The 25667-nt window shown below is 38.9% G+C and overlaps 1 protein-coding gene across 1 annotated transcript in view; it reads right to left on the bottom strand.

The window, feature by feature from the left end:
• Positions 1–6816: 6816 nt before the first annotated feature.
• Positions 6817–25667, bottom strand: part of ROCK2 (Rho-associated, coiled-coil containing protein kinase 2) — a 63355-nt gene continuing 44504 nt past the window's right edge. Inside the window, 13 exon segments of the mRNA XM_009332484.1 lie at positions 6817–8106; positions 9336–9448; positions 15562–15775; positions 16437–16698; positions 16912–16990; positions 17708–17796; positions 18724–18794; positions 21905–22073; positions 22299–22478; positions 23135–23229; positions 23349–23442; positions 23781–23967; positions 24099–24202. Coding sequence (XP_009330759.1) covers positions 9349–9448; positions 15562–15775; positions 16437–16698; positions 16912–16990; positions 17708–17796; positions 18724–18794; positions 21905–22073; positions 22299–22478; positions 23135–23229; positions 23349–23442; positions 23781–23967; positions 24099–24202 — 1644 coding nt within the window. The 3' untranslated portion in view covers positions 6817–8106; positions 9336–9348.

Below are 25667 nucleotides of genomic sequence, written 5' to 3'. Positions count from 1 at the left end.
CTGAATTCTAGCACAGCCCACTGAAGTTTCACTATAACCCCAAATCTCTCCAGCTGTGGATGTGATGAACTATGACTGTGCATTTGGTAACAGATGCTACAATCTGCACTTAGCCACAAAGCTCAGTTTAACAGCATGGAAGAGAAAACATTTATCATGAGATTTACTACCCAAAAAAGAACGAGAACATGATTCCAGAGATAAGAGGTTGCAGGTTTGAAAGTGAGGATGTAGACAGTGGAAGATGTGTACAGTTTACTTTTCCCAAAAGCCTATTTCTGAACAGTCCTCAGCAAACAGGAACTTCGTACACCAACGCAAAACCATCGTCTCCCCCGCTCTACAGGCCTCCATGACGCTTAACGTTTTGTGCGGAGTAGGACTACGGAGACGTAGATGTGTTTCTTTGCGTTACTCCAATCCAGCAAAAGATGTTATTGCTTGGACTGCTCAGAACTGCCTGTCCCTGTCTGACCCCTGAGCCTCTTCCGCGGCTTATGTTGTGCACGTGGCTGTTCCCTAACCTGGTTCTGCTCATCCTATTAAAACAGGAGAGAAGGGAGCGGGGTGGGGTGGCGGACGCACACCTCAACCGCTGGAGCGCAGAAGCTGGATTCTAGAGCACTTTCACTCTTTGGGGAGACAGTCATTCACAGTTAGCTAAAAGGTCCCAAAAGCTTGTAACTTGTAAAAACGCTTTATTCGGTCCTCTAAATGAGGTAAAATTACTCTTCCCCCATCAAACAATCATCATCCATTTAAGAACGTATGTAACTAGGGAGGAAAAAAAAAAAAAGAAAAAAAAAAAGGAAAAAACACCTCAGAGCCCACAGGAAGAACTATTATAAATGAAAAGCTACACAGATGCAGAGATCAACTCAAATGAGGTCGTTTCCCAGCTATGTATTTTCTATAATGGTGAATAACAATTATTTCCCTGCTAATTCTTTTCAGGCTGGTTTGTTCCATTCCCTTCCAGACTCTTTGATACTCGAGATTCATATTTATGTATGAAGCAGAACATGAAACGTTGCCTTCATCACTAACAATGGTCTAAGGATGTCCCAGTTTGGAATGTGAGGAAGCTGAAAAAAACCTTAAAATAGGATGTTATTAAATTCTTGGTTTGTACTGAATTTAATTTGCTTGATTTTGAGCTAGAGTTCTCCAAGATACTTAGGAGTTCCTGGAGATGATGGATCTCGATGTCAAATAGGTGTCTGGGAGCCACAATAAACATTACCCTAAGAACCCGCCAGCTCATCACTCGTGCTGGATCCAATTGCAAGACCTTGGCAGTCTGACAGACCCAACTCCTGATGGACCTCGGTTGTTTCCTGCCTAATGGCAAGACAGACATAGAGACATCTTCAAGTTAAAGATGTCAGCTATTCCATTCCACCTCAGAAGTGGTTTGCGGCAAGCACCATCTCTGTCTTGGAAGAAATCCAATCTTTGGACTGGGGGTAAAATAAGAGGCTTTTTACACTACGTGATACTCGTGATGAAATTTAATTAGGGATACCTTAAGGACAATTTAAATACTTGCTGTAATTTTGTTCATGCCCTGTTTTGTTTTGTTATTTCAGCTCATAACCATCTTAAATTGTTAGTAGCCTCAACAAGTAGTTCTGTATATTATGTTATGGACTCACAGGAAGGGAGCTTTAAGAGGGCAGACATCTTGTTTTATCTGTCAAGATTCTGGAAACTAAATTAAAGGACGGAACCTGCAGCAGCCTAAAATGCAGCAAGAAAAGTCAGCTAACAATGATTACAATTCAAATTGAATAGTAACATGGCTCCATGATGAAAATAAATTCTACTCACCACCTTACTGTAATTACAAGTCCTCTGTGTATAGGCCCACTCTGGGATGTACACGATTTCTGCTTTTGCATTTGGAGGCTTTGGTCAGCAGTACCAAGGTGCTGACCTGTCTCATACGATACGAAAAGCGTAAATGGAAGAACAAAATTCCTATGCCTCAGTGTCCCCTCTGTCATGTAAATCAGGACTCCAGTGAAGACAAATTGAGCTCGTGTAAAGCGTATTTTAAGTTACCCAATTACTGTAAAGAAATTCTTTCACCTTTGAGCAATTGACTACATACAGATTCCATTGAGCTGACTTCCGGGATTTTAAATTGTTTTCCCTGGAATGCACCATCAGCATGCCTTACAGTCCTCACGGTCTCTCTGAGCTCAAGGATATTTTCCTCTCTCAGTGTCAATGTTTGTTTTAAGCTTGCACGTATGCCCACCTTCCCAGTAATAAAACTACCATTGCTGTAGCCCTGAACGGTATAGGAAGCATATAGGGGAGCTCCCTCACTGTATTTATCAAGCCCTTCCATCGCTCCAGAGCAGACAAGCGGCTACACAGATCCTACTGAATCTCAGTTGGCCCCCAGCACACCAAGGCTGTGATATGCTGGACAAGATCACGCAGGCGCATGAGGCCATGGGATTCAGCAAGCGCATGCAAGTCCTGAAGCTGCAGCCAGACCTGCACCCAGCGACAAGATCAGCCTACGGAGCCTATTTGAAAAATGGAACACAGCTGAGGTAAGAGACGACGCTAGGGTCAGTGAATGTGAAAAAGGGTTCAGACGGTGGGGTTCCTGGCTCCTTCAGCCTTAAAACAGTTAAGGTATTAAATATCTCAGACACCTCCAAAAGAAGTTTCCGCCAATTGACTCATTAATAAAAAGTAGCGCATATCCAAGCTACATTGCTAACATGGCAATTCAGGGCTTAAAGTCTAAGCAGTTGGCAAGCCAAAGGAAAAGAGGAGGATTGGCAGTGATCTCACAAGCCTGAGGTACTTCTTGTTGGGTGGCCGTGCTTACCAAGTGGTGCACCAGCATCCTGGGCAAAAAAAATCCCAAAGAGCTAGCAAGGGTGATGACAAATGACAAGAAGAACTGGATGACCTAAGAGGCACGCTGGGACATGACAATGTAAGACTATGCATACAAGTAGGCTCACATCTGTGAACAAATGGTGAAGGCCCAGACCTCAGAATGGGGCAATACGACTGAGGCATCAAACGCAGTTGCCTTGGCCGTGAAAGCATTTCTACGTACCTCCTCCTCCAAGCAACCTAAAAAGGGCTGCAGGGACATGCAATTGCTGTGCTCTCTGCCCTTTCTTTTCAGGATGAAGATGTGTCCTTCCAGATTTCTTTAAGGTATGCAAGACTACGTACACTTATAACTTTGTAATTTTGCTACCTTTCACTGTGACTTTCATTTTGAACCATCACTTTAATCCTGCAGCTTCTGTAAGATTACTGGAGCAAAAGCAGCAGTGGTCAAATCTAGCTTCACACCTGCAACAGCACGTATCAGGTCGTCGCTTGACTTTCTTACCCTTATAAAACAATGCTTCCTGCCTACAAAGGGGCAAAGATTCAAAACCCCAATCTTCATAACAAGGCCTGGTAATTAGCATCCCTGTGCTAATAAATTACAGTTCCTCTGAGTCCCCACTTCTCAGAGCAATGGTTTTATGGTGAGCTTTTCCATTCGTTGCAGTAGTTTCTGGGGAGAACTAGGTTTGATGAGTTTAGACTTAGTGTTCTTTTGTGCCACATACATCTCAGCAGACTTGTCTCATTTCTCAGATGAGCATGTCTGAGCACGTCATTGTCCACTTTACAGGCAACTTCAACAAAGAACATGAATTAGTTTCAGAACCGCTCCATCAACATCTTTTACAGAGACCCAAAAGAAAATTCCTTCCCACTCTCGAGGGATACTTCAAAGCAGCAGGCAAAAACCCATGATCCATGGGATGCCGATAATCCCCTAAGTGGTTTATAGGATCGTCTTAAAAAATAACAAATAATGTTTTCAATTTAAAGTGTAGTATGTGCAGAGATGATGGTCCATAAAAACAGTCTGAAGATAACTGTAACGCACCGAAAAGGCACCAAGCCTGTCAGAGTTCAAGGAGCGTCTGGACAATGCTCTTAGTCGTCCAGTTTAGTTATAGGTAGTCCTGCAAGGAGCAGGGAGTTGGACTCGATGATCCTTATGGGTCCCTTCCAACTCGAGATATTCTATGAAAAAACAAATGAATCACTATTTTAACATGAATGCCGAGGAAAACTAACCAGGAATGTGGAGAAGACTGAAATACTCCAGTTCCCTGAACTGGACCATGGACTGTTAATGTCCTCCTGCCTTAGAATCAGAGTAAGGAGGTGGTAAGGGTTTGTAAGAGCTATGCAGGTGAGAAGTTTGTTTTCATCCAAGTTCCCCCTTTTCACAGCAACATCCTGAACACGGCTTCACAAGCACAGGACGGGTGAAGGCACTTGAGACCAAGATATATAAATCCTCTTCCAAGGATGACTCTCTTAAAGCTAGATGGGAAACTAATACACTGTAAGATTATAAACACAAATGCTCAAATTTTTAAGATCATCTGACACCTGTCAGAGTTCTAAAGAGAAAAAGCATTTTTAGCATTTTTAGAATTTCTAGCAGCAGCTTTCTTGGCCTTGGTGACTTCAGATGCCTCTCACTGAATGCCTGTCAAAAACGTCGGAGATTCAGTGTCTTCAACAGACGTAGTAAGAGGTTTAGACACTTGCAGTGAAACTTCAGTGATGTTTTAAATTTGGCCACTGTCATTGACTGCCAAGATACTTGAGCCTCTGCCATGTTTCCAAGTCCTCCACAGTACTATAGTCCATGTCACGTTTTGGTTACAGCATCAACCATGCTAAGAAGGACGAGAACCACAATGTTTCCTTCAGTATGCAGACTTGGTGCGATCGCTGGCAGCGCTGTGAGGGGTTCAGCTTTGGCAGGAACCACTAGAAGTAGGAAATTGCAGTACGTAACTAGGACAGAAGTGGGAATCTCCTTGCAGAAAGGTCTTTATGACAACTGACACGTTAACTCTGATGAGGTCTTCCTGTCCACCTTCCGTACTGGTGAGCTCTTGGATGGGAACTAAAGAGCAACTTCCCTACAAGTGTCTTGAGCTTCTGGCTCCAAGTTTGACCCGATTTTTCCAGAAGGTTAATGTGCAGCTTGGCTATGCTATTTGTTTACTCTTGTGAAACAAAAGGACTTGCAATGAGAGAATTTCTATAGATAAAGTCATCCAGGCCATAAAAATGTCCTGTTTGCTGGGACAGCCCTGTTACAAAAAGAAAGTGTTTAAACGTCAGTGACTAAGACAAATATTCCTTAGTTCAGGAATATGCGCTTCTCTCAGAAATTTTAAAAGGTTACTGCTGGACAATAAGGAAACAACACAATCCCCAGGAACTAACGTTTAAGAGGCCTTTGCATTCCGTAGATCAACAGATCTGCTCTATCTCGAGCAGAAGGACAAGTGAGAAGAACAGAAGAGCAGCTTTGCCTTTTGTGTCCTGGGTACAACACGAGGTTTGTGCACATCATACCATTGGCCAAATGATCTCCACATTACAGCTCAACACAGCCCACGCTGTTCCTTTGCTTTGGGACAAACCGCATAAAGGAAAACTGAGGAGTGCTATGATACTTCCATCCCTAGAGGCACTGAAAACTCAAAGGCCATGAGGAACCTAAGCTAAGTTGGCCCTGCTTTGAGGTAGAGGTCAGACCAGAGGACCTCCAGTGCTCCCTATCAGCCCTTACCGTTCTACAATAGATTCTCAATACAGCCTGCTGTAGGTATAGCTAATAACTATTTGTACAAGTATAGAATGTATAAACTGTGGCTAGTAAATACAATAATACAGCACATTTCCCAAAATGTCAGGCTTAACAGGGCCCCAGGGATTCACAGTAATGAGGGCAAGCCAAGGAGAGAAAGTGCAACAGATACAGCCCCAGCACCTGATGGCCTGCCAGAACATCTCCCTCGGAGTCTGCCCTTCCTCTGCACACAGCTTTTGCTCAGCTTCCTTTTGAGCAACCCTTGCCTTTCCCAAATCTGCCGCAGTAGTTGCCTACATACTTAAATATTTCAATTAAATACCAGCTTCTCAAGTTCAGGAACTATTTTACCTTACTCAAATAGTTTATTTAAAAATATATATATAATATTCTCCAATTCAGAAAAGGATAGAACTTCCCACAATGTAACATTTTTTTATATATATATATATAAAATATTTATGCATTCAGTGAATGGAAACAGTTTTACTGTATACATTTTTAATGTTGTACTCTATGCAAATCTGCATTACCTAAAAATATACCGTACTTCTGCAAATCAAAACAAGCAGGGAAAAACACTGTAGCTGTGCGCTGGGTTAGAATACCTAGCAGAAATGATATGAAAGTTTTAGTTTTGAATTTAAGAACTCACAAACAACATTTTACTTTGCGAGTGCATAAATAGAAGACGGAATACATTCTGGCTCTGTAAAGCTGAACTGTAGTAGAGGTTACAAAATGTAAATGTATTTATTCATTTTCAGTATTTCAGTGTTTCCAAGTCCACCTTTCATGATAGTGTTAAATAAATCATGGTCCTATCCTTCCAAACATTTCAACACTCTTTAAAACAAACAAACAAACAAACAAAATTTTAAAGTGAAATGTCCTCCTTCATTGAAGTGTTAGATCATATTTTAAATTACTGCACTCCCACACAATATTTTTTATATATATATATTTTAAATATATATATATATTTATATATATAAAGAGACCAAATAGGAGACTACATTTTTTTACTGTCAATATGTTTAACTTCGCATACTGTAGTTGTATAAAACATGCATTTTCTGGGATAATTACGAACACATCATGAATGAGCCCACATAAATTATATTTTTTGTACAACTCCAAGTTAAAAAAAAAAGTCAGATTAAGTGCCTCTGAGGCCTTCTTCCCAGCTATCAGTTCTCAAAACACACTACTGAAATATTTATCTATGTCTACAGCTATGTGCTAGAGAACCAGATTTAAAATACATCTACAGTATGTTTTACTTTTCTTAAAGTTTGTGACAGTCCTCAGATATTGTGAAATGTAAAAATAGTCACAGATTCTTTTTCTTTTTTCCAGAAATAAAAAACACATCTAGGAGAGTATGCAAAAACAAGGCAAAATGAAGTTTCATAGCACTTAATGAGGGTTAATATAAGTCAATAACTAATATTGAGGTTTGTAGAAAGGGCTGGATGAGCAGTTACACGTACAAGCAAATGGTCTAGTAATTCCAATGGTATCAGACACTGTTTCTGTAACCAACACTTCTCCACCCTCAAAACCAGTCGATATACATTCAAAATAGGCTGACATCGATATACTTACTAGGTGTAAAAATAGTGCACTATTTTGTCCGCCACAAAGCAAAATTGCATCCTAAGAGCTGGTAAACCTTTTTTTCCTTAAATAGAGAGAATGGGCAAAAAACTTGAAAAAAATTAAATTAAGGCAATTAGACAGGTAAAACAGGACTGCCCATGATGACATAGCTGAAACTAGTATATACTTCAAACTTATACTAGCTGCTGAACACTGACATGCAGCTTTTGATAGACGTGTATGAATGATATAAACTTCAACATTATGGCTTTATACAAGTGCATAGTTGCAACTGCAATAAGTAACGGTATCTGATTAATAAGCATAAAAAAATAAAGTGGAAAGATTTTTAAAACCCTCTTGCAGTATTACAGTACAATATATATACACAGTATAATGGTCGCTTCTTACAGATGCAGTCTATATCACTATTGTGGATCTTCCTCCTGTTCTTCTTGCAGACATGCTGGTGGCATCTTTATGAAAGCTGAAAAGCCAGTTTCTTCCGTTTTAATATTCATTCCTCTTGAGCCTTTTATGAAATGTAGTGTATGTGTCTTGCCAAGAAAGCTTTTGTGGAACAGAGTTTAAAAGGTTACCTAACATATCCTTTTACTATTTACCAACCATTCCTCATTCCATCAGTCACTCAGGAGAATACAGGAAAACCCTCAGAGATTAGTAATTTATATTGCAGCAGAAATGTAAACCTCCGATATATATAGCACAATCTCTCAGGAAAATATATAGTTTTAATCTGTTTTGGGATATGTTTCAGTCTTGCTGTAACGGGAAGAATATCATCACCTTGAGTTGTGTCTGCATTCACGGAAAGCAGTTAGCTGAAAAAGAAGCAGGAAGTTTGGTCAGTAAACGCAACGAACGTAAATCTGACAAAGTCTTCATTCAAGATGGGCTCATCAGCATACTGGGGAGAAACGTCATTCCTCTGCATCAACAGCACCGTTACTTAAGTATAGCACATCCTTACGCATTATGATCCCAAGTCAATTAAACCCCCTTGTAATATATGAGGGTAAAGTACAATACGCACAATGTAATAGTCACTTCTAAAAGATTAGTAATCTGTAAGCTTTTAATACATAAAGATGCAGTATATTTAATTAACGTAATGCTTGTTACTGTAAACACTAAGCCAGTTAAATTCTACAAGGGCTGGTATCTCAGTCAACTGAGTACACAGCTGAGGCGCAGCCCTAGTGCTGCTGTCATATGCCCGATGCCATAAGGCTGAGACACACCTTACGTACTATTTAAAAGAATTCCTAGGAATTTAACATTTAGGTTTTTTTCCTGTGTAACCATAACATTGCATCAACATGTAAAATGATTAAACACTGAGAACTATAAAATAGTTATTCACTATTTCCCGTACATTCACACTGCATATTTAAGTAAGCCAGGGGACAAATTAGATCAATAAAACGGCCGTATCTTTTCTAAAGCAGTCAAGGAAACCGTATCACAGAAGCTGCAAAGCCCATTTGTTTATGTAGTTTTCAAACGCGTGGTTAGGTACCCAAAAAGCACAGCACTGCAAAGGAAAGCCAAGTCAAATTCACTTCATAACACAGGTAGAAAAGCAAAATGCAGAACTCTGGTGATTTCATGTCTGCTAGCCGTAGACCAGTCAGTTTATGTTAAAAGCTTAAAAATGAAAAGTATTTGTAAATACCAATTCTGTTTCAGCTAAACATCCAACTCCTACAATCTCCCTTTTAGCCTTCAAAAATTATCTGCAGAGGTTAGCAGTATTAGCACTATAGATGAGCAGCTACTCTGACAACAGGAGATATTTTCTTTTTGGGCAGGCAGACATGAATTTTGAATAAAGATCTAAAATTAGAAAAATAAAAACAATGACAAAGGCAACACTGTTTTAATGAAAATGACTCCTCTAACAATTCATCAACATCGTGAACAGAATCTCATTTTTACTGTTTAAAATATTAAAATGAGATCTTCTATTTCTCTGCTTTGAGAAACAAAATCCAACATAGCATGCTGTATTCAAAGGCAAACAAATCCATTCCTCACTATTTAGATTTACCCCTTATACTTCTTCAGAAATCAAAAACATCGTCATCATCATCATCATCACCATCAATATCATCAATATCATCAAATGACCAATCCCAGTCCTTAAATGCCAGATCAAGTAATCTGCAACAGGAGGGTTTGATGTTTAACGTGTGTCACGCTTCTATGAAAGACTTCAAAATTCCATTTGTTATCACTAAACTTTTTTAAATAAAAGACTGTGTTAAGGTAGGCGGGTTCTTTCCTTTGCCTATCACGGAATATGAAGATTCAGTTAGCGTTCATGTAAGCCAGGAATATTGTATTCATTGGAAATTTATCTCACAAATCATTCAACTCTATAGAACACTTACCATATTGATTTTTCCCAAAAAAATTTCAGCAGAAAAGATTTCATAAAACTAGCTGCTTTCTGTTTTGCTGCTGTTCTTGTTGACTACGGCAGTTTTATGCTCTCCTGCTATCCCTTTCCAGACAATAATGCAAGGCTAACAATTTTTCCAATAAAATAAATAATTTTGATTGCTGAACAGAATACCAAATAAAATAGTGTCATCTGAATTTACAAAGAAATACTGTAGGATTTTACTATATCCCCAATACAGTGGGATTATGCTATACAGCTATCCTGTAGCTCATTCTTTAAAGCTAAGCAATGCCAAAAAAGAGGATGTATCAACTTGTTCTCTAGGCATTGCTGCCTGCGCTCCTTCTATGGTCAATACAGAACACAGAAAGCAAGCGAGGCAAACCTTGTCAGCAAATGAATCATTTTATGTATTTTAGGCATTTATTTGGGGATGGGATGAATCACTGTCTAGAGGCGTTCATCTCTTTCTGTTGTTATCAAAGGATCTTCGACAAATATCTTAAGTACTAACTTCTCAATTGCTATAGCTGCGAGAAATGAAACCCAGTCTAGTCATCTCTCCAGTGAGCTCAATGGATTTTAAATCAGGATTATATGCCAACCGTAGCAGGCAGAGATAGAAACCTTACCCTAACAGAGAGTTCAGTGTGTTTTAACTAAAACGTGCTACAGTGTTTAATATAGTTAATCACATGCTTTAAACAAAATGGGTTTCAGGAGGTTTCAGGTTTTAAAGTTTTTACACTTTTAAATGTGATATATCCCTGAAAAGGCTCAATATTCATTTATTATAAACTACGGCTATTGTAATTTCTAAAACACTTAAAGAATTTATTAGACATTAAAATACACGAAAGCTGATTTTTTTCAATTTGGAATTATCCTTTTGGCACAATCCAATTGAACGAATAAGCAGAAATTGTACGGTCTGTATCAAAAACTGGTTTGCCCTTTCTTAAATCATCACGAAGAACAACAGCCATGAAAACCTTGAAGGAACAGTCACTGTGTGAAATTCCTAACAAGGGCAGCATTTATAGGACCGTGCAGGTTAGGAGGGACCTCAGGAGGTCTCTAAGACCAACCTCCTGCTCAAAGCAGGGTCAGCTACAAGGTCAGCCCAGGCTGCTCAAGGCTTTGTCCTGTTAGGTCTTGAAAGCCTCCAGGGATGGAGCCTGTCCAGCCTCACCAGCCGGCCTCCTTGCCCAACTGTCTGCGTTGGCTTTTCCTTCTATCCCAGTTGGAATCTCTCTTGGTTCAGCTGGGCCCCTTGTCTCTCACCCTCCCACCACGCAGCACTGAAGAGCCTGGCTCCATCTCCTCGATACCCTCCCCACAGGCAGGGGCAGGCTGCTATGATACCCCGCTGGAGCCGTCCTTTATCCGGGTTGAACAAGCCCCGCCCCCTCAAGCCTCTGCTCTGACCATCCTGGTGGCCTCCGCTGGACTTTCCCCAGTTTGTCAATGTCTGGCTTGAACCTGAGGGCCCATCTCCACACACCCCCCCCCTTATTCCCCTCAGAGGGGGATAATCTCTTCCCTCAATCGTCCAGCTGCGCTCCTCTTCTTTCCTTTGCCTATCACGGAATATGAAGATTCAGTTAGCGTTCATGTAAGCCAGGAATATTGTATTCATTGGAAATTTATCTCACAAATCATTCAACTCTATAGAACACTTACCATATTGATTTTTCCCAAAAAAATTTCAGCAGAAAAGATTTCATAAAACTAGCTGCTTTCTGTTTTGCTGCTGTTCTTGTTGACTACGGCAGTTTTATGCTCTCCTGCTATCCCTTTCCAGACAATAATGCAAGGCTAACAATTTTTCCAATAAAATAAATAATTTTGATTGCTGAACAGAATACCAAATAAAATAGTGTCATCTGAATTTACAAAGAAATACTGTAGGATTTTACTATATCCCCAATACAGTGGGATTATGCTATACAGCTATCCTGTAGCTCATTCTTTAAAGCTAAGCAATGCCAAAAAAGAGGATGTATCAACTTGTTCTCTAGGCATTGCTGCCTGCGCTCCTTCTATGGTCAATACAGAACACAGAAAGCAAGCGAGGCAAACCTTGTCAGCAAATGAATCATTTTATGTATTTTAGGCATTTATTTGGGGATGGGATGAATCACTGTCTAGAGGCGTTCATCTCTTTCTGTTGTTATCAAAGGATCTTCGACAAATATCTTAAGTACTAACTTCTCAATTGCTATAGCTGCGAGAAATGAAACCCAGTCTAGTCATCTCTCCAGTGAGCTCAATGGATTTTAAATCAGGATTATATGCCAACCGTAGCAGGCAGAGATAGAAACCTTACCCTAACAGAGAGTTCAGTGTGTTTTAACTAAAACGTGCTACAGTGTTTAATATAGTTAATCACATGCTTTAAACAAAATGGGTTTCAGGAGGTTTCAGGTTTTAAAGTTTTTACACTTTTAAATGTGATATATCCCTGAAAAGGCTCAATATTCATTTATTATAAACTACGGCTATTGTAATTTCTAAAACACTTAAAGAATTTATTAGACATTAAAATACACGAAAGCTGATTTTTTTCAATTTGGAATTATCCTTTTGGCACAATCCAATTGAACGAATAAGCAGAAATTGTACGGTCTGTATCAAAAACTGGTTTGCCCTTTCTTAAATCATCACGAAGAACAACAGCCATGAAAACCTTGAAGGAACAGTCACTGTGTGAAATTCCTAACAAGGGCAGCATTTATAGGACCGTGCAGGTTAGGAGGGACCTCAGGAGGTCTCTAAGACCAACCTCCTGCTCAAAGCAGGGTCAGCTACAAGGTCAGCCCAGGCTGCTCAAGGCTTTGTCCTGTTAGGTCTTGAAAGCCTCCAGGGATGGAGCCTGTCCAGCCTCACCAGCCGGCCTCCTTGCCCAACTGTCTGCGTTGGCTTTTCCTTCTATCCCAGTTGGAATCTCTCTTGGTTCAGCTGGGCCCCTTGTCTCTCACCCTCCCACCACGCAGCACTGAAGAGCCTGGCTCCATCTCCTCGATACCCTCCCCACAGGCAGGGGCAGGCTGCTATGATACCCCGCTGGAGCCGTCCTTTATCCGGGTTGAACAAGCCCAGCTCCCTCAAGCCTCTGCTCTGACCATCCTGGTGGCCTCCGCTGGACTTTCCCCAGTTTGTCAATGTCTGGCTTGAACCTGAGGGCCCATCTCCACACCCCCCCCCTTATTCCCCTCAGAGGGGGATAATCTCTTCCCTCAATCGTCCAGCTGCGCTCCTCTTGGTGCAGTCCCAGAGCCTGCCTTGCTGCCAGGGCCCACTGCTGGCTCATCTCCAGCCTCTCCCCAGCCACTCAGTCCCCAGATTTAACTGGCAACTAGATCTTCATTCTTAATGAAGTTTGTAACAGAAAATTAATTATTCCATAGGGTGAGCCCTTGCACAAAAGCCTCATAGAGGCACCAGTCAAATATTAATTGGCCATAGCAATTACAGTAATTTATAAGTATGTGGTTTCTAATTAAAAGTGTTGAAATCCGTACAAATTTCCACTGGTCTGACAGACCTGCATTAATAAGGCGATAGGTGAGATGACCTCACAGAACTACACTTTTCCATCTGTTAGGTACATTTGCAAAGCTAACTTGGAAAGTTTAATTGCAAGAATAAAATGGTTTACACATAAGAATGTTCATCCTCCTCCTTTTCCCACCATTACAAAATATATGGATAGAAAAATACACAGACAGAAAAAAAAATCACTACAGACTGACTCGGACTGGAGGAGGACCACAACTAAAAGGAAGGGTAAGACTAAATACTGTGTTATGAAAACATTTTGTAAAAAACGTCATGAAGATTGAAAGAAGGGTGCTACAAGGAGAAAAATTATTTTATGAGCACCTAAGAACAGCTGTCGAAAAAGAATCAGATTTGTAATACAGCCTTTATATGTCAACAATAAGAAACAGAATAAAACTGATGAATTAGATTGTAAACACTATACAGACAAAAAGCATTTACTTGTCCCACAAGTTGTCATGAATGTTTCCTTGATTCATGCTTCAATCCAATCACTGATATTTTGGTTAGTTTTGCACAAAGAAACCCTTCAATAATCAGTCCCTAAGTAGTAACTAAAAACTTTTTACCTTCATGGTTATAATCAAAAAACCTAATAATTTAAAATGCAAATTATGAGGTCAGACTTTCTTTTAAAGTATGTAAAGTAAATGACCAAAAAGAAAAAAAAATCAGACTGTCGGGAAGTTAGGAAAGAAGTGAAATTAAGTCACTGAGTCCTTTCACTACGCGTTTCCACACTTAGAATACCAGTTTGTTTTTTTAAGATCTAACTCTTTGTAGCGTAAGGCTGTTTCGGGACAGCAGCAGTAAGAGCACACTTAACGCTGCATTCCCCACTGTAACGCTGGCAACTCACCCAGCCCAGTTGTCCACCAGCCAGCTTAGATATTGGAGGCAGTCTGGTCACAGACACAAGGAGAGCAATACTGTCCAGCCACTGCCAAATTACCTCTCTGGGGAAAAATGTTAAGCCTTTGCTGACCTGTCCATTGCTGCTGGAATACTGCAACAAACAAAACAAGTCAGACCAAACTTTTCACAGGCTGTCCACAACTGGGGACTGATCTAACCAAGAATTAGCTAGTACTCTAGGTGATGAAAAAAGCACACTGAAAAAACCCAGAAATTCTGTACTGTGCAATCACATAAGCACTACCTGCAGAATGTTATCACTCCCACAATACCGTATAGGATTTTGCTCCTTAAAACCGATCCAGTGATAGATTACTGTTTTTTGTATGGATGTTTTTTTCCCAAATCAGAGGAACTTGATAAGACTATTCTTTTAGGAATCATGAGACATAAGCATGAGTCCTTCTAGGCTGAATGAGGAATTGCAACCAATTCTCCCACCCTTTGGTAAGTGCTCCAGCCGCTTGACCAAATGGCGATCCCCCACCTCCCATCGTCCTGCGCTGTTGCAAAAAGCGTGAGTGATGCTCAGACAGGTGCTTACCACTGCAGCAAGGGGCTCCACGCTGTGGAACCCATGTGGGCAGACGCAGAAAGTGAGATTCATCTGAACTAGCTTTTCACTGTAGATGTCCAAGAGCATGCCGTATGCTCCTTTTCTACACTAGGAGGACACGAATCCTGAAAACAACTCTTCCTAAATATCAACTGTAAATTGAGTCAGACATACATCTATACGTTTGGTCAAATGAAACACACTCTAAGATACAAATCCGCAATTGGGTGTCTAACCTTAAAGTAGGGCAGGAATTCAAACACACGCCTCAAAACCAAGCAGTAAGAAACAAAAGACGTGTAGCCTTTTGCTATGTGTAAGGCCTTCTAGACTGCTTTTTGAAGGCACCTAATTCTCTCCAAGGTTCATCAGAACCACAAACACCTAACTTCATTGCTCAACTTCAAATCAGGTATGGTAGTAGCCATCTTGAAAACTGTTAAACCTTTTTTTCTTTTTTCTTTTCTTTTTTTAAATCTTCACACCCCTCTCACTGACCCTTTGCCTACTTAAACCCTGTTTTCCCTGCCAGCTGCCAGTTCACAGGAACTATTAGGCTACAGACGATGCTACAAGTTCCGCCTATTACACATAAGAGCAATAGGATACATTATCAGTACGGTAGGGTTAACTAACAGGTAATGCAAGTTCCTTTAAATAAGGGAACAAACATAGTGACTCTTCTTATAACTTAACTGAGGTTTATAGAACATGATATACTAGATCGCGTCAGTAGGCAACAACATTTGTGGTCAACCGTCCTTGTCAACATATACAACATAAACATTTTACTACAATTAAAAACAATAAACTAAATAGCAGCTCTTGTATCACCTTGGTTTGTTTGGAGGAAGCTGTCGGCTTGGTCGTCTGATGGACTGGTTTGGCTGTACCTTCATGGAAGTTCTGGGAGAAGATCGAGCAAAGGGGTCTGGTGCTGGAGGCTTCTTGGGTATTTTTTTCACCAGTCGGCTCACCCATTTTTGCTGTTCTTCCGTAGAATTAGCTAACAGTAGTAGATTCTTTGCCGTTGAAATATCATAGTACACTGTAATAAGAATTTTTTAAATGAAAATGGATATTGTTAGTATTCTAAACACGTCCCCACATCAAAAATTAGTTGCTGGATTACCATACTCTCACAGTCAACATGAAGAGAAATCAGCAGAAATCAAAAGCAAAGTGAACCAGATTTTGCCACTTTATGTTTCCTGGTTGCTGACAGCGCCTCCTCCTTACATTTAGAGGGTAACAACTTAGTACTATGGAAGATACACACTCACATGGAAAAAACAAGGAAGGGTAACACGAAGAGGTGTGCCTGAGCCCAAGAAACTATGTAACCTGAGTTACAAGGAGTAAACTTCACTGAATATCATCTATTTCATAACATGCACTAACACTATCGTTTCTTACAGCAATCCAGCACAACACACAGTGTGAGCAGTTTTACAACTACCACGCTCTACTGCATGATGCTGACAACACAGCAGGTATGTACATATATTGGCCACATGCCGTTATCTCACAGCAGTGAGCTGATCCTCATGTAGACACCCTTAGAAAGGTTCTGACGGCTACGTACTAACAAAAGAAAAACTTACCTGCTTATGTTTAGTTGGTGTCAGACCACTACTAAAATCCTCTGATTTATTAGAACGCCCTGTGACTCCAGTGACTACATGCACATTCAAATACCTGCTATTTACCTTTGCAAGGTGCTATAATCTCTTCTTTTTTATCCATGTGATCTTTGTGACATTTGATATGGCAACGGCGACATTCTAGAGCAGGAGGAGGTTTAAACATATGCCACAGTGGCTTCATACAAGCTTCACAATTGGTTGGAAAGTGATAAAGAGTAGGTATAAACTCATGTCCTTTGTGACAAATGTAATTTGACTTCTCTCCCATGGGCTCCACGGGAAATTCCTGTTCCTTTTTACTCTCTCCTTCATTAGCATATAGAATCTAAAATCAAAGCAAAATAATATCAGTACTCCTATATGACAAACAGAAATTCAGAGTAACTAAGTAGAAAGATTGAGGAAATACAATGGAATGGATGTTTTTCAAGTTCTTCTTTTAGTGAATATTCCATTAGAAAAAGTTATGAAAATATTTTTGACAATGTGTGAAATGCCATCTTTGTTACACTAGAAACATTAATGTATTACTGAATACCTGGAATATCCTAGGAATTTCCTTGGAGTCTGCTCTGTACACATCAGTCTGAGTGACTGGTCGGACATGGAAGAGTTTGCTATAGGAAATTATTTCAATAAGGACAAAAATTAATGTTACCAAAATGCTAAGTTTAAACTGACATATTAAGTTAGGATACAGCACACCATGCCAAGACTTAGAGCCATTAAAGATTTGTCAGTACAAGTTTCTAATCACTTGATTAAAGTCCTATCGCTCAATCCTGCACATGAACTTCCAAAAGCCCTAAATAAAAAGAAGTCACAAGTATCCAGCTGTATTTGCAAAAAAGAGACAGCATTGAAAAATCAACATCACGTGGCTTTAACGATTGCCGGTAGCTTTCTAACACAATCCTCTCCCCATGTTCCAACCTCTGAATATCCACATTCTGTATTAATTAAGAAAACAAATTAATTAACTATGCAACCCACCCGTTAAGGACATGTTGTAAGTCAAATGTGCAAACACTGAAAATCATAGCCTCTCCGCTACAGTTTTCTTAGCTTTTTTGCTACAATGTGTATGTGAGGTAGGTCTAGCTGAGCTAGTGGAAGCAGTTCAGTTACATCAGAGCTCAACGCAGCTCTACCTGTATCAGACTAAGCACTGCACTACTGCTGCACCGCTGCCTACAATGGGTACTTAAATTGCAAAAGTACGCCCCATTTGATGTTGCGTTCCCAGACTGGACCTCAAAAGGCCTTTCGTCAAAGTCTTTCCGACAAAGTTCACCTAAAAATCAGAAGAAGGAATCTCACGTGATAATACTCACTCTATATCTAATACCATATAGGGATTAGATTGTTCTTTATCTTGTTCGCTGTCATAGAACAGGATCTTCTTACTGCTTACAATTACATACTGTTAAGAGACAGACAAGGATGAAATACATGTTTTAATCAAGCTCATCGTAGATGTCAAAGATGTCACAGCAGTATCTTTCTACAATTTTATTAAATGGTAGCTAAATGGACAATAGTAGTACTGTATTCCAAGTCCATGATTTGCCAGTAAATTCATTGAACAACAGACAGAATTCTGATTACCCGATAAATCCCTTTATGTTATCAGATTAACTGATATTTAAACAGATTTAAGTACCTATGAAGAGATAAAAATGAAAGTCTGGAAGAAAGTAAGATAAAAGCTTTTCATTTGTATGTTGCTTGGACTGGTAGTAAGAGTAACTGTCATGATGCCTATTTTATATGTGCAGTTCACAACTAATAGGGATCATACTCACAAAGATCACTGTTATACTTACCAGCATTGCTAGCAATTTTCATAAAAAGGCTAGTTACCTAGAAGACTTCCTATTTCCAGAATTTTGTCCCGAATGAACAGTTTGACTGAGCAGTAAGTGAACTGGTATGAAACTGTGCGGTTACTCTTTGGGCAAAGACCCATCAAAGAGGCTACTGAAAAGCAGTAAACGAGTGAGGCTGCACAAGGAAGATGAGTAGTTGTTAGTTTTATCTCCTAAATAAAGAATTTGTCAAGGGCATCTGCTTCCAGACTCTGCTGAATTCCAGCTATGTAATACTGCTGGGAATGCTTATGGCTGAATGTACAAACGTTTGAAAACCTCTGGCTGGACAAAGAAGTGTCTTAACCTATTACAATTGTCTTAACCTGCTCCTCTTGGACATAGCTATACCAGCTAACACATTTTATACATTTAATTAATGAGAGAACATACATCACAGAAAAATTAAAGTGTTGAAAACCTGCAGTAAGTTTAAAATCCAGACTATAGACGAAAGATGATCATAAATCTGGTTTTCTTACCTTTTTAACCCATCCAAATTTTTTAGTGTTATTTCTAACAGGCAGTGATAGCCAGCCTTCCAATCGTGATTCTGAAAAAAAGATATATATTAAGAACAAACATTCACAAAATATTATTTTTGAGACTACTGTGCATTTTAAAGTAGTTATCGAAGATCAATAATAAAGCAATGGAGCAAACATGAGAACATGAACTATTTAAAGCTACAAGGTCTTGCAAAGTTTATCACAGTAAATGTGTAGGAATAAATTAAATCGTGTATTCCTGAATACAGCCAATAACCAACAATGCAATCACAAAAAAGTAGTGGGCACGAGGAAGAAGGGGAAGAGCAAACTTGCAATTATAGCACACACATTCCCTTTAGTAATTCTTTCAAGACTTAAAATGCTTATGTCTATCAACCTTTAGGTTTTAAAACAGCGTCTGAAGATATTAGTACAGACCACACACATCCAGTTCAAGAGAAAAAAAGGCAAACTACCACCACCAATAACCTATATCCTCTATATGCCGGCTAAAATTTCAGAAGTTGAGTATTCTAATTCACATTTTTTGCTCTGTCAGTTTTTCCTTTTTCTAATTCTGCCTAAATCTCCTAGGTGTTCTAATCCAAAATAAGTCATTTTTGGCTAATCGTTAGGCCTTGCCTAAATTCAGCTGCCCTTTCACTCACTTGCAATATTTCATATTACATTGGCACATTAGTCAGATTGGATTTATCAACAGTATTAACAGCTCAGCTGTTGTTTGACACACACATTTCAGTAGTAACTAAAAGCTCACCAGGATCACGCTTTCCTAGTGCTTGGTAATACATAGTATCGCATAGCCTTTGACCCTATTTTTATAGCTGCACTTAATACAAGCATTTCTTTCCCCTGTGTTTTATTAAGAGGAACTACTCAATTGCAATAATATTTTCCTAATGAGTTTCCCACCCTAGCAGATAACCTCTACTGCTGCTGAGGAACTTCCAAGTCAAAAATACTGAAGCCTTAAGGATTAACAAACACAAAACCATGAAGGGAGTATAAACATGCTCCAAAATTGCAAAAGCTATTTTCTTTCTCATCAGAGGGCATTTGCAAGATCCTGCCCATGTTTAACATAGTGTAACAAATAGTTATTAGATATTCACAGATTTCTCATTTTGTCTAGAGACACTTGAAGCCAAGGTTATTTATTCAGATATGCGCTGTCTTCAAAGTTTATTGCTCTATAAGCTTTGCTCTTGATGACACAATTTAATGTACATACCAAGCACATGAAGTAGTTCTATAACGTATATTTTGCCTCATACCTGCCACTTGAAATTGTTCCTTTCAACTACACCTGATACAAAGGGTAGCAAGCATAATGCTCATGCAAAAAATTCTTCCCCAGATCCAGGAAGCATGTATAGTTTGTTAATGGTGTGGAAAAAAAAAGCATTAATATTTTTCCCGTTTTTCTCTGTAATCTCTAATACTATCGCATGAAATTGGACAAAGTGAGAGTTTCTGGTTACACTTATTCACTTCTGGTGTCCATTCTATACTAGCAGATCAGGGAAAGGCCAGAATATTCCAAAATTTTCACAGTACATGCTTACTACAGTACAGCACTAGGAGGGAAAAAGCCAACAAATCACAACCATCATACCTCAAATCTGTTGTAATTATGTCATAAAAAAGTCCTAGTTTAGATATGATTTTTACTTTAGAACAAAACAAAACCATGCAGATACTACAACAGCAGCTAGGGAGGAAAAAATTATATATGTATTTAAAAATTCTTTTATTAGAAGCCTCAGAGCAAAAACCAGATAATGAAGAAAAAAGAGGAAATGCTTTATTGTTTACTTCAGTTTGATGAAGTAATGTCAATATTCCAAAACTTGTTTTGCCTTGAGTGGAAAGGTATTCACACTTTAAAGGAACCTCAAGTGAAATACAGAAATTTGAATGTAATTAAAAAACCCATCTCTGACATTAACACTAAACAGAAGTATTGTTCAACACAGTGTATGTGTAGTCATATAAAATGAATACAGAATTAGTAAAACAAAGCTCTGTTTTACCAGAGCCATATAATTTCATTACATGCTTTACATATCTGGAAAAATGAATAAATTTTGCTTGCCTTACCATACGAGAATCAATATAAGATTCAAAATAAGGCAAAACAATGTAATACTCAGAAGGCTGAATTTCTACGAGTAAGTAATGTACATTTAGATGGTGAGGAGTTAGATGTCTCCGCACTTCACTTAAACACAAAGATTTGACTTTTTGGTATTCAGTATCTTAGGGTCATAAAAACAGCTGCAGATACTGGATAGAGGCTACCTTGAAAACAAAGCCATAAGGCTCATTTATTCAATGCTTTAATAAAAACAGTGGTGTTATATAAATGGCAGCAAGCATCGTAAACATTTAGAGAAAACAGGCCACTTATTTGTTCATGCAAACTTCTTCATGTCTTGGATTGCAATGTTTACTGCCACTGCAGTTTGTTTACTGCCAGATTTGTTTTTTGGGTTTTTTTTAATAATGTATTAACAGTGTTAGTTCTGAAACAGAGAAAAAGGACACAGTAAGAACAAAACCAAACAGTTCTCAGGGATGTCACCTGTGCTATCAACTTCTGTAGGGCTGTGGGAACAAGACAAAGGTTCTTCCTCTGAGTCAGAATCAGAATCGAGAAGCATGCGAGAACTGGAAGGCTTAGTGGCAATACTGACAGAGGTAGAAGAGTGCTGGTAGGTAAAAGACATGGATTCCATAGTGTGGGATTGAGTGATATGGACTAAACATAAAGCATAAAGGAGGAAAAAGGTAGAAAAGAAGTCAAAATAGAATCTCTAAGAAGAGAGTATTAGTTTTACATTTCATCACACAACACAGTAATTGCAAAGTAACCACCACAATCAAGTGGGAAAAAAAATTTAGTTTTCATGGGGTACAACAGAATTTTTAAAAGAAACTTCTTTAAATAAATGTAAGATGAAGTATGATTACAGACAGATTTAGTTAGTAGGTGGACAGCGATCACTGTCAAAACATTAATAAGATGGTAGAAACACCTGAAGATGAAAAGCCACAGAATCATCAGAGCGTTAATTTAATACTTCAGCTTCTATGGTAAAACACTGATAGAAAACCAATTAATGCAGAAATATTAATAAAATTAACATACCGGGGAATCCATCATCTGCCTCAGCATCTCCAGGTCCACTGCCTATACTACTGTTGTCTAGACCAATGTGTAGTGACTGCAGCTGTGAACGAAGCTGTTCAATGTCACTGTCTTTGCTGTCCAGAGTCATCTGGAGTTCAATCCGTATCTGACTCTCTTCTGCTATTTGCTGTAAACATAGATTTCCTATTATCACAATACTCAGTTACTCAGAGAAAACATAAGTAGAAAATTATGCAGACTTTGAAGCCAATCTCAATATATATACTGTTTATTTCTTTTGGCCACAGGAAATTCAGGAATAGAGACTGTATACACTACCTTAAAGCCTGTATCAATTCAATGAGAATTACAGAAAATGCTATCAATGTTTATATTTGCAAAAGGATCTTACCGCCTGCATTTCATTGATTTCCTTCTGATATTTTATCATCATCTGGGTTAACTTTTCTCGTTCAGACTTCAGTTCCATATGCAGTTTCCTATTTTCCTTTTCCTTCCGCCGTACATCAGTATCAGCTCCACGTTTGACTGGACCCTTCCGATTCATGATCTCAGCCAATTTATTCACAGCCTTCCCATAGGGAAGAAAAAAAAAAAGACAAAAACCCACACCAATAAATACACAGAGTTGTATCGTGAAGAGTCTTCTCTCCTATCCACAAACAGACACTTTTCATCTACGTGTAAACTAAGATGCCTGCATATCCAGTACTATAAAGTTGCTTTAATTCAATGTGCTACTCAAAATTGAAAAGGTAATGATGCCATTTTCACTTTAAGCAAGCATTTGCTTTGAACACTTCTGCTCATTTAAATATTCTCTTCTGTTTCCATCAGCTAGCCCCAAAATGTATCTTTGGATTAAAATGCCACTTGTTCTAAAAAACAACCTGGATTAAAATCAGAAATATACTGTTTTATGGAACTTACAGAGGAATATAAATCAAGATGGAAACCAGTAAAATATGAATTCATTTGACTGAAATGAAGATTTTTGCTGGTGGACTGCAACTGGATTATGAGTTCCTCTATAATAAATCATGAGGATGCAGTTTCACTACACTGAAAGTCTACTTAGTAGAAAAAAAAAAAAAATATTTTTGTTTCGGGGCAAAAAAGAATAAGTGTTAATGGTATATATAGATAGTTTACCATGGAAGATTTTCTATTAAAAAATATTTGACTCATGAACACTATCTCTTCATTCATTTAGATACATTCGCTTACCTGGGTTTTCAATGTTCTTTCATTCAACAACTGTTTCTCAAATTGTGCTTTAATATTTCCTACATTTGCTTCTTCTTCTTTTAGCTTTGTAATTTCTGTAGCAAGATAATAAAAAAAAAAAAAATCTATGAAAGTTCATTACAAAAGACAATAGTACTATTAAAGAACAAAACTGGTTTCAAATTAAGTTACATTTGGTTCAGAGAATACATACGTTCTTGTACTTCCTTCAGTTTATTGTTTAGTTCTTCCTTCTCATTAGCAAGATTAGCCACATCACTAGTTAGTGTCCTATTTGCTTCCTCCAACTACAAAACAAAAAGTACACATGTCTATGTAACAAAACACATTTGGCACATGAAAGCATTACAGGACAGAAGGAAATGCTTCAGAGTGAAACCAGGATAAGAGGACTAGCTGTAAGAGGGGTAGGGGCACAGAAGAAAGAACAGTCAGAGATGCATGGAAGAAACATGGTAAGAGGTTTTTTTTATTTCATTCATAGTGAATAAATACTTTTAAAATGTCAGATATATTTCTATATCACTTACCTCTAAGTATGCTAAATAACAGTGGATAACTCCAACTGCAAATAAAACTCAAGCCCAGGTAAACCTCTACCAAAATTATGATTCGTATTACTCACAGAGGCTATGGTGGCATCTTTCTCAGTAAGTTCCTGTTTATGCCTAGCCATCATCTCTTTAATCTCCAGCTCTTTCATAATCTTCTCTTTTTCCAAATCAGAGTACTGTTCTTCAGCAATGGAACGTGCAAGTTGTTCCGAATCTGCTTTTGTCAAAGTAATCTCTAGCTGAGCAGCCAAGGAATCTCTGCAAATGATTGATACATACTATTAACTCAAAAAATGGGAGGTTATGGTGGGGGGTGGGTGGGGAAAGACTAAAACAAAAAATGCCTTCCTGATCTTTTATATATTAGTAATACAACTAATAAAATCTACCTCTCATCCTGTAACTCCTGTATCTTTTGCTGCATTTCTTTACAAAGTTTGGTCTTTTCCTCACATTCTTCTTTAAGTTCTCGAACTTGCGTCTTGTATAGAGTCTAGAATTTAAAGTTGGATAGAAAAGGACGTGACTTGCATATTCTAGCTTGAAGGTACACAAAAAAATGATACAAGAGGACAGCGTATGCAATTCTTTAATCACACACTCAATTAGAGTATAATTGTGCAATGCTTTCTCTAAATTTTACTAAATGTCATCATCATTCCCAAATATGTTTTGGTTATTTTACTTTTTTAGTGTTGGGTTTTTTTTTAACTTGTGTATTTGTGAATGGATAGATGTACAATATACATTTTATATGTTTGTAAACATACTGTTAAAGAGACTCTCAATGTGAATACCACTATTTGACAGAAAATCAGAAGTACCAGAAACAAGGAAAATCAGTAATTTATTTTTTTCTACTATTTTAGATCTTTGTCAGAGGGAGGGAGGGAGGTAGAATTTAGATTTTAACAATACAAATCCATTAAAACAACATCACAGTTAAAGAGCACAAAGTATAGGAGGAAGGGAAAAAACAGATTAGAAAAGCATTTGAAATTCAAATTTTTGTGAAATGGATACAAATCTAGAGTTCTTAAGGGAATGAAAGAAAAATTATATTGCTCTGTACACTCAAATGACTGTATACAGTAAAGTGACAGACAGCTGCAAGTGCATTTAGTGCAGGGATTTCAAGACCGACTGTCTCTGGTCTATCCACAGCAGTCAACTGACCTCAACTCTCCCTTTCTCTCCTTTACTGTGTGCAACTTTTTGATCTACTAAAACTTCAGACAGTCCTTCTCCTCACTGACCTAAAGACCACAGTAAAATCTTAAGTTTCCTTTAATTCTGAAACAAAGCTTTTGGGCTCTACCTGCAGTGCGACTGGCTGTGCACTGTTAATATAAATTAACCTCCATATGCTAGTGATGATTTTTAAGTACAATACCTATTTATTCTGTTCTACCTTACCACAATAAAGCAAAAACTCCCAACAGATCTTGCATTGGGTTTGCGTGGCAAGGTTTTGGTAATGGGGGGCTGCAGGGGTGGCTTCTGTGAGAAGCTGCTAGAAGCTTCCCCCATGTCCGATAAAGCCAATGCCAGCCGGCTCTAAGACGGACCCGCCGCTGGCCAAGGCTGAGCCCATCAGTGACGATGGTAGCACCTCTGGGATAACATATTTAAGAAGGGGGAAAAAACTGCTGCGCAACAGCAACTGGAGCCAGAGAGAGGAGTGAGAATATGTGAGAGGAACAACTCTGCAGCTCCCCTGCAGCCCATGGAGGTTAACAGTGGAGCAGACAGATATCCACCTGCGGCCTGTGGAGGACCCCACGCCGGAGCAGATGGATGCCCAAAGGAGGCTGTGACCCCGTGGGAAGCCCATGCTGGAGCAGGCTCCTGGCAGGATCTGTAACCCCATGGAGAGAGGAGCCCACGCTGGAGCAGGTTTGCTGGCAGGACTTGTGACCCCGTGGGGGACCCACGCTGGAGCAGCCTGTTCCTGAAGG

The sequence above is a fragment of the Pygoscelis adeliae genome, unplaced genomic scaffold, assembly GCF_000699105.1.
Source record: "Pygoscelis adeliae isolate BGI_AS28 unplaced genomic scaffold, ASM69910v1 Scaffold168, whole genome shotgun sequence".
NCBI classification, from domain to species: Eukaryota; Metazoa; Chordata; class Aves; order Sphenisciformes; family Spheniscidae; genus Pygoscelis; species Pygoscelis adeliae.
This window is presented reverse-complemented; position numbering and strand designations above follow the sequence as displayed.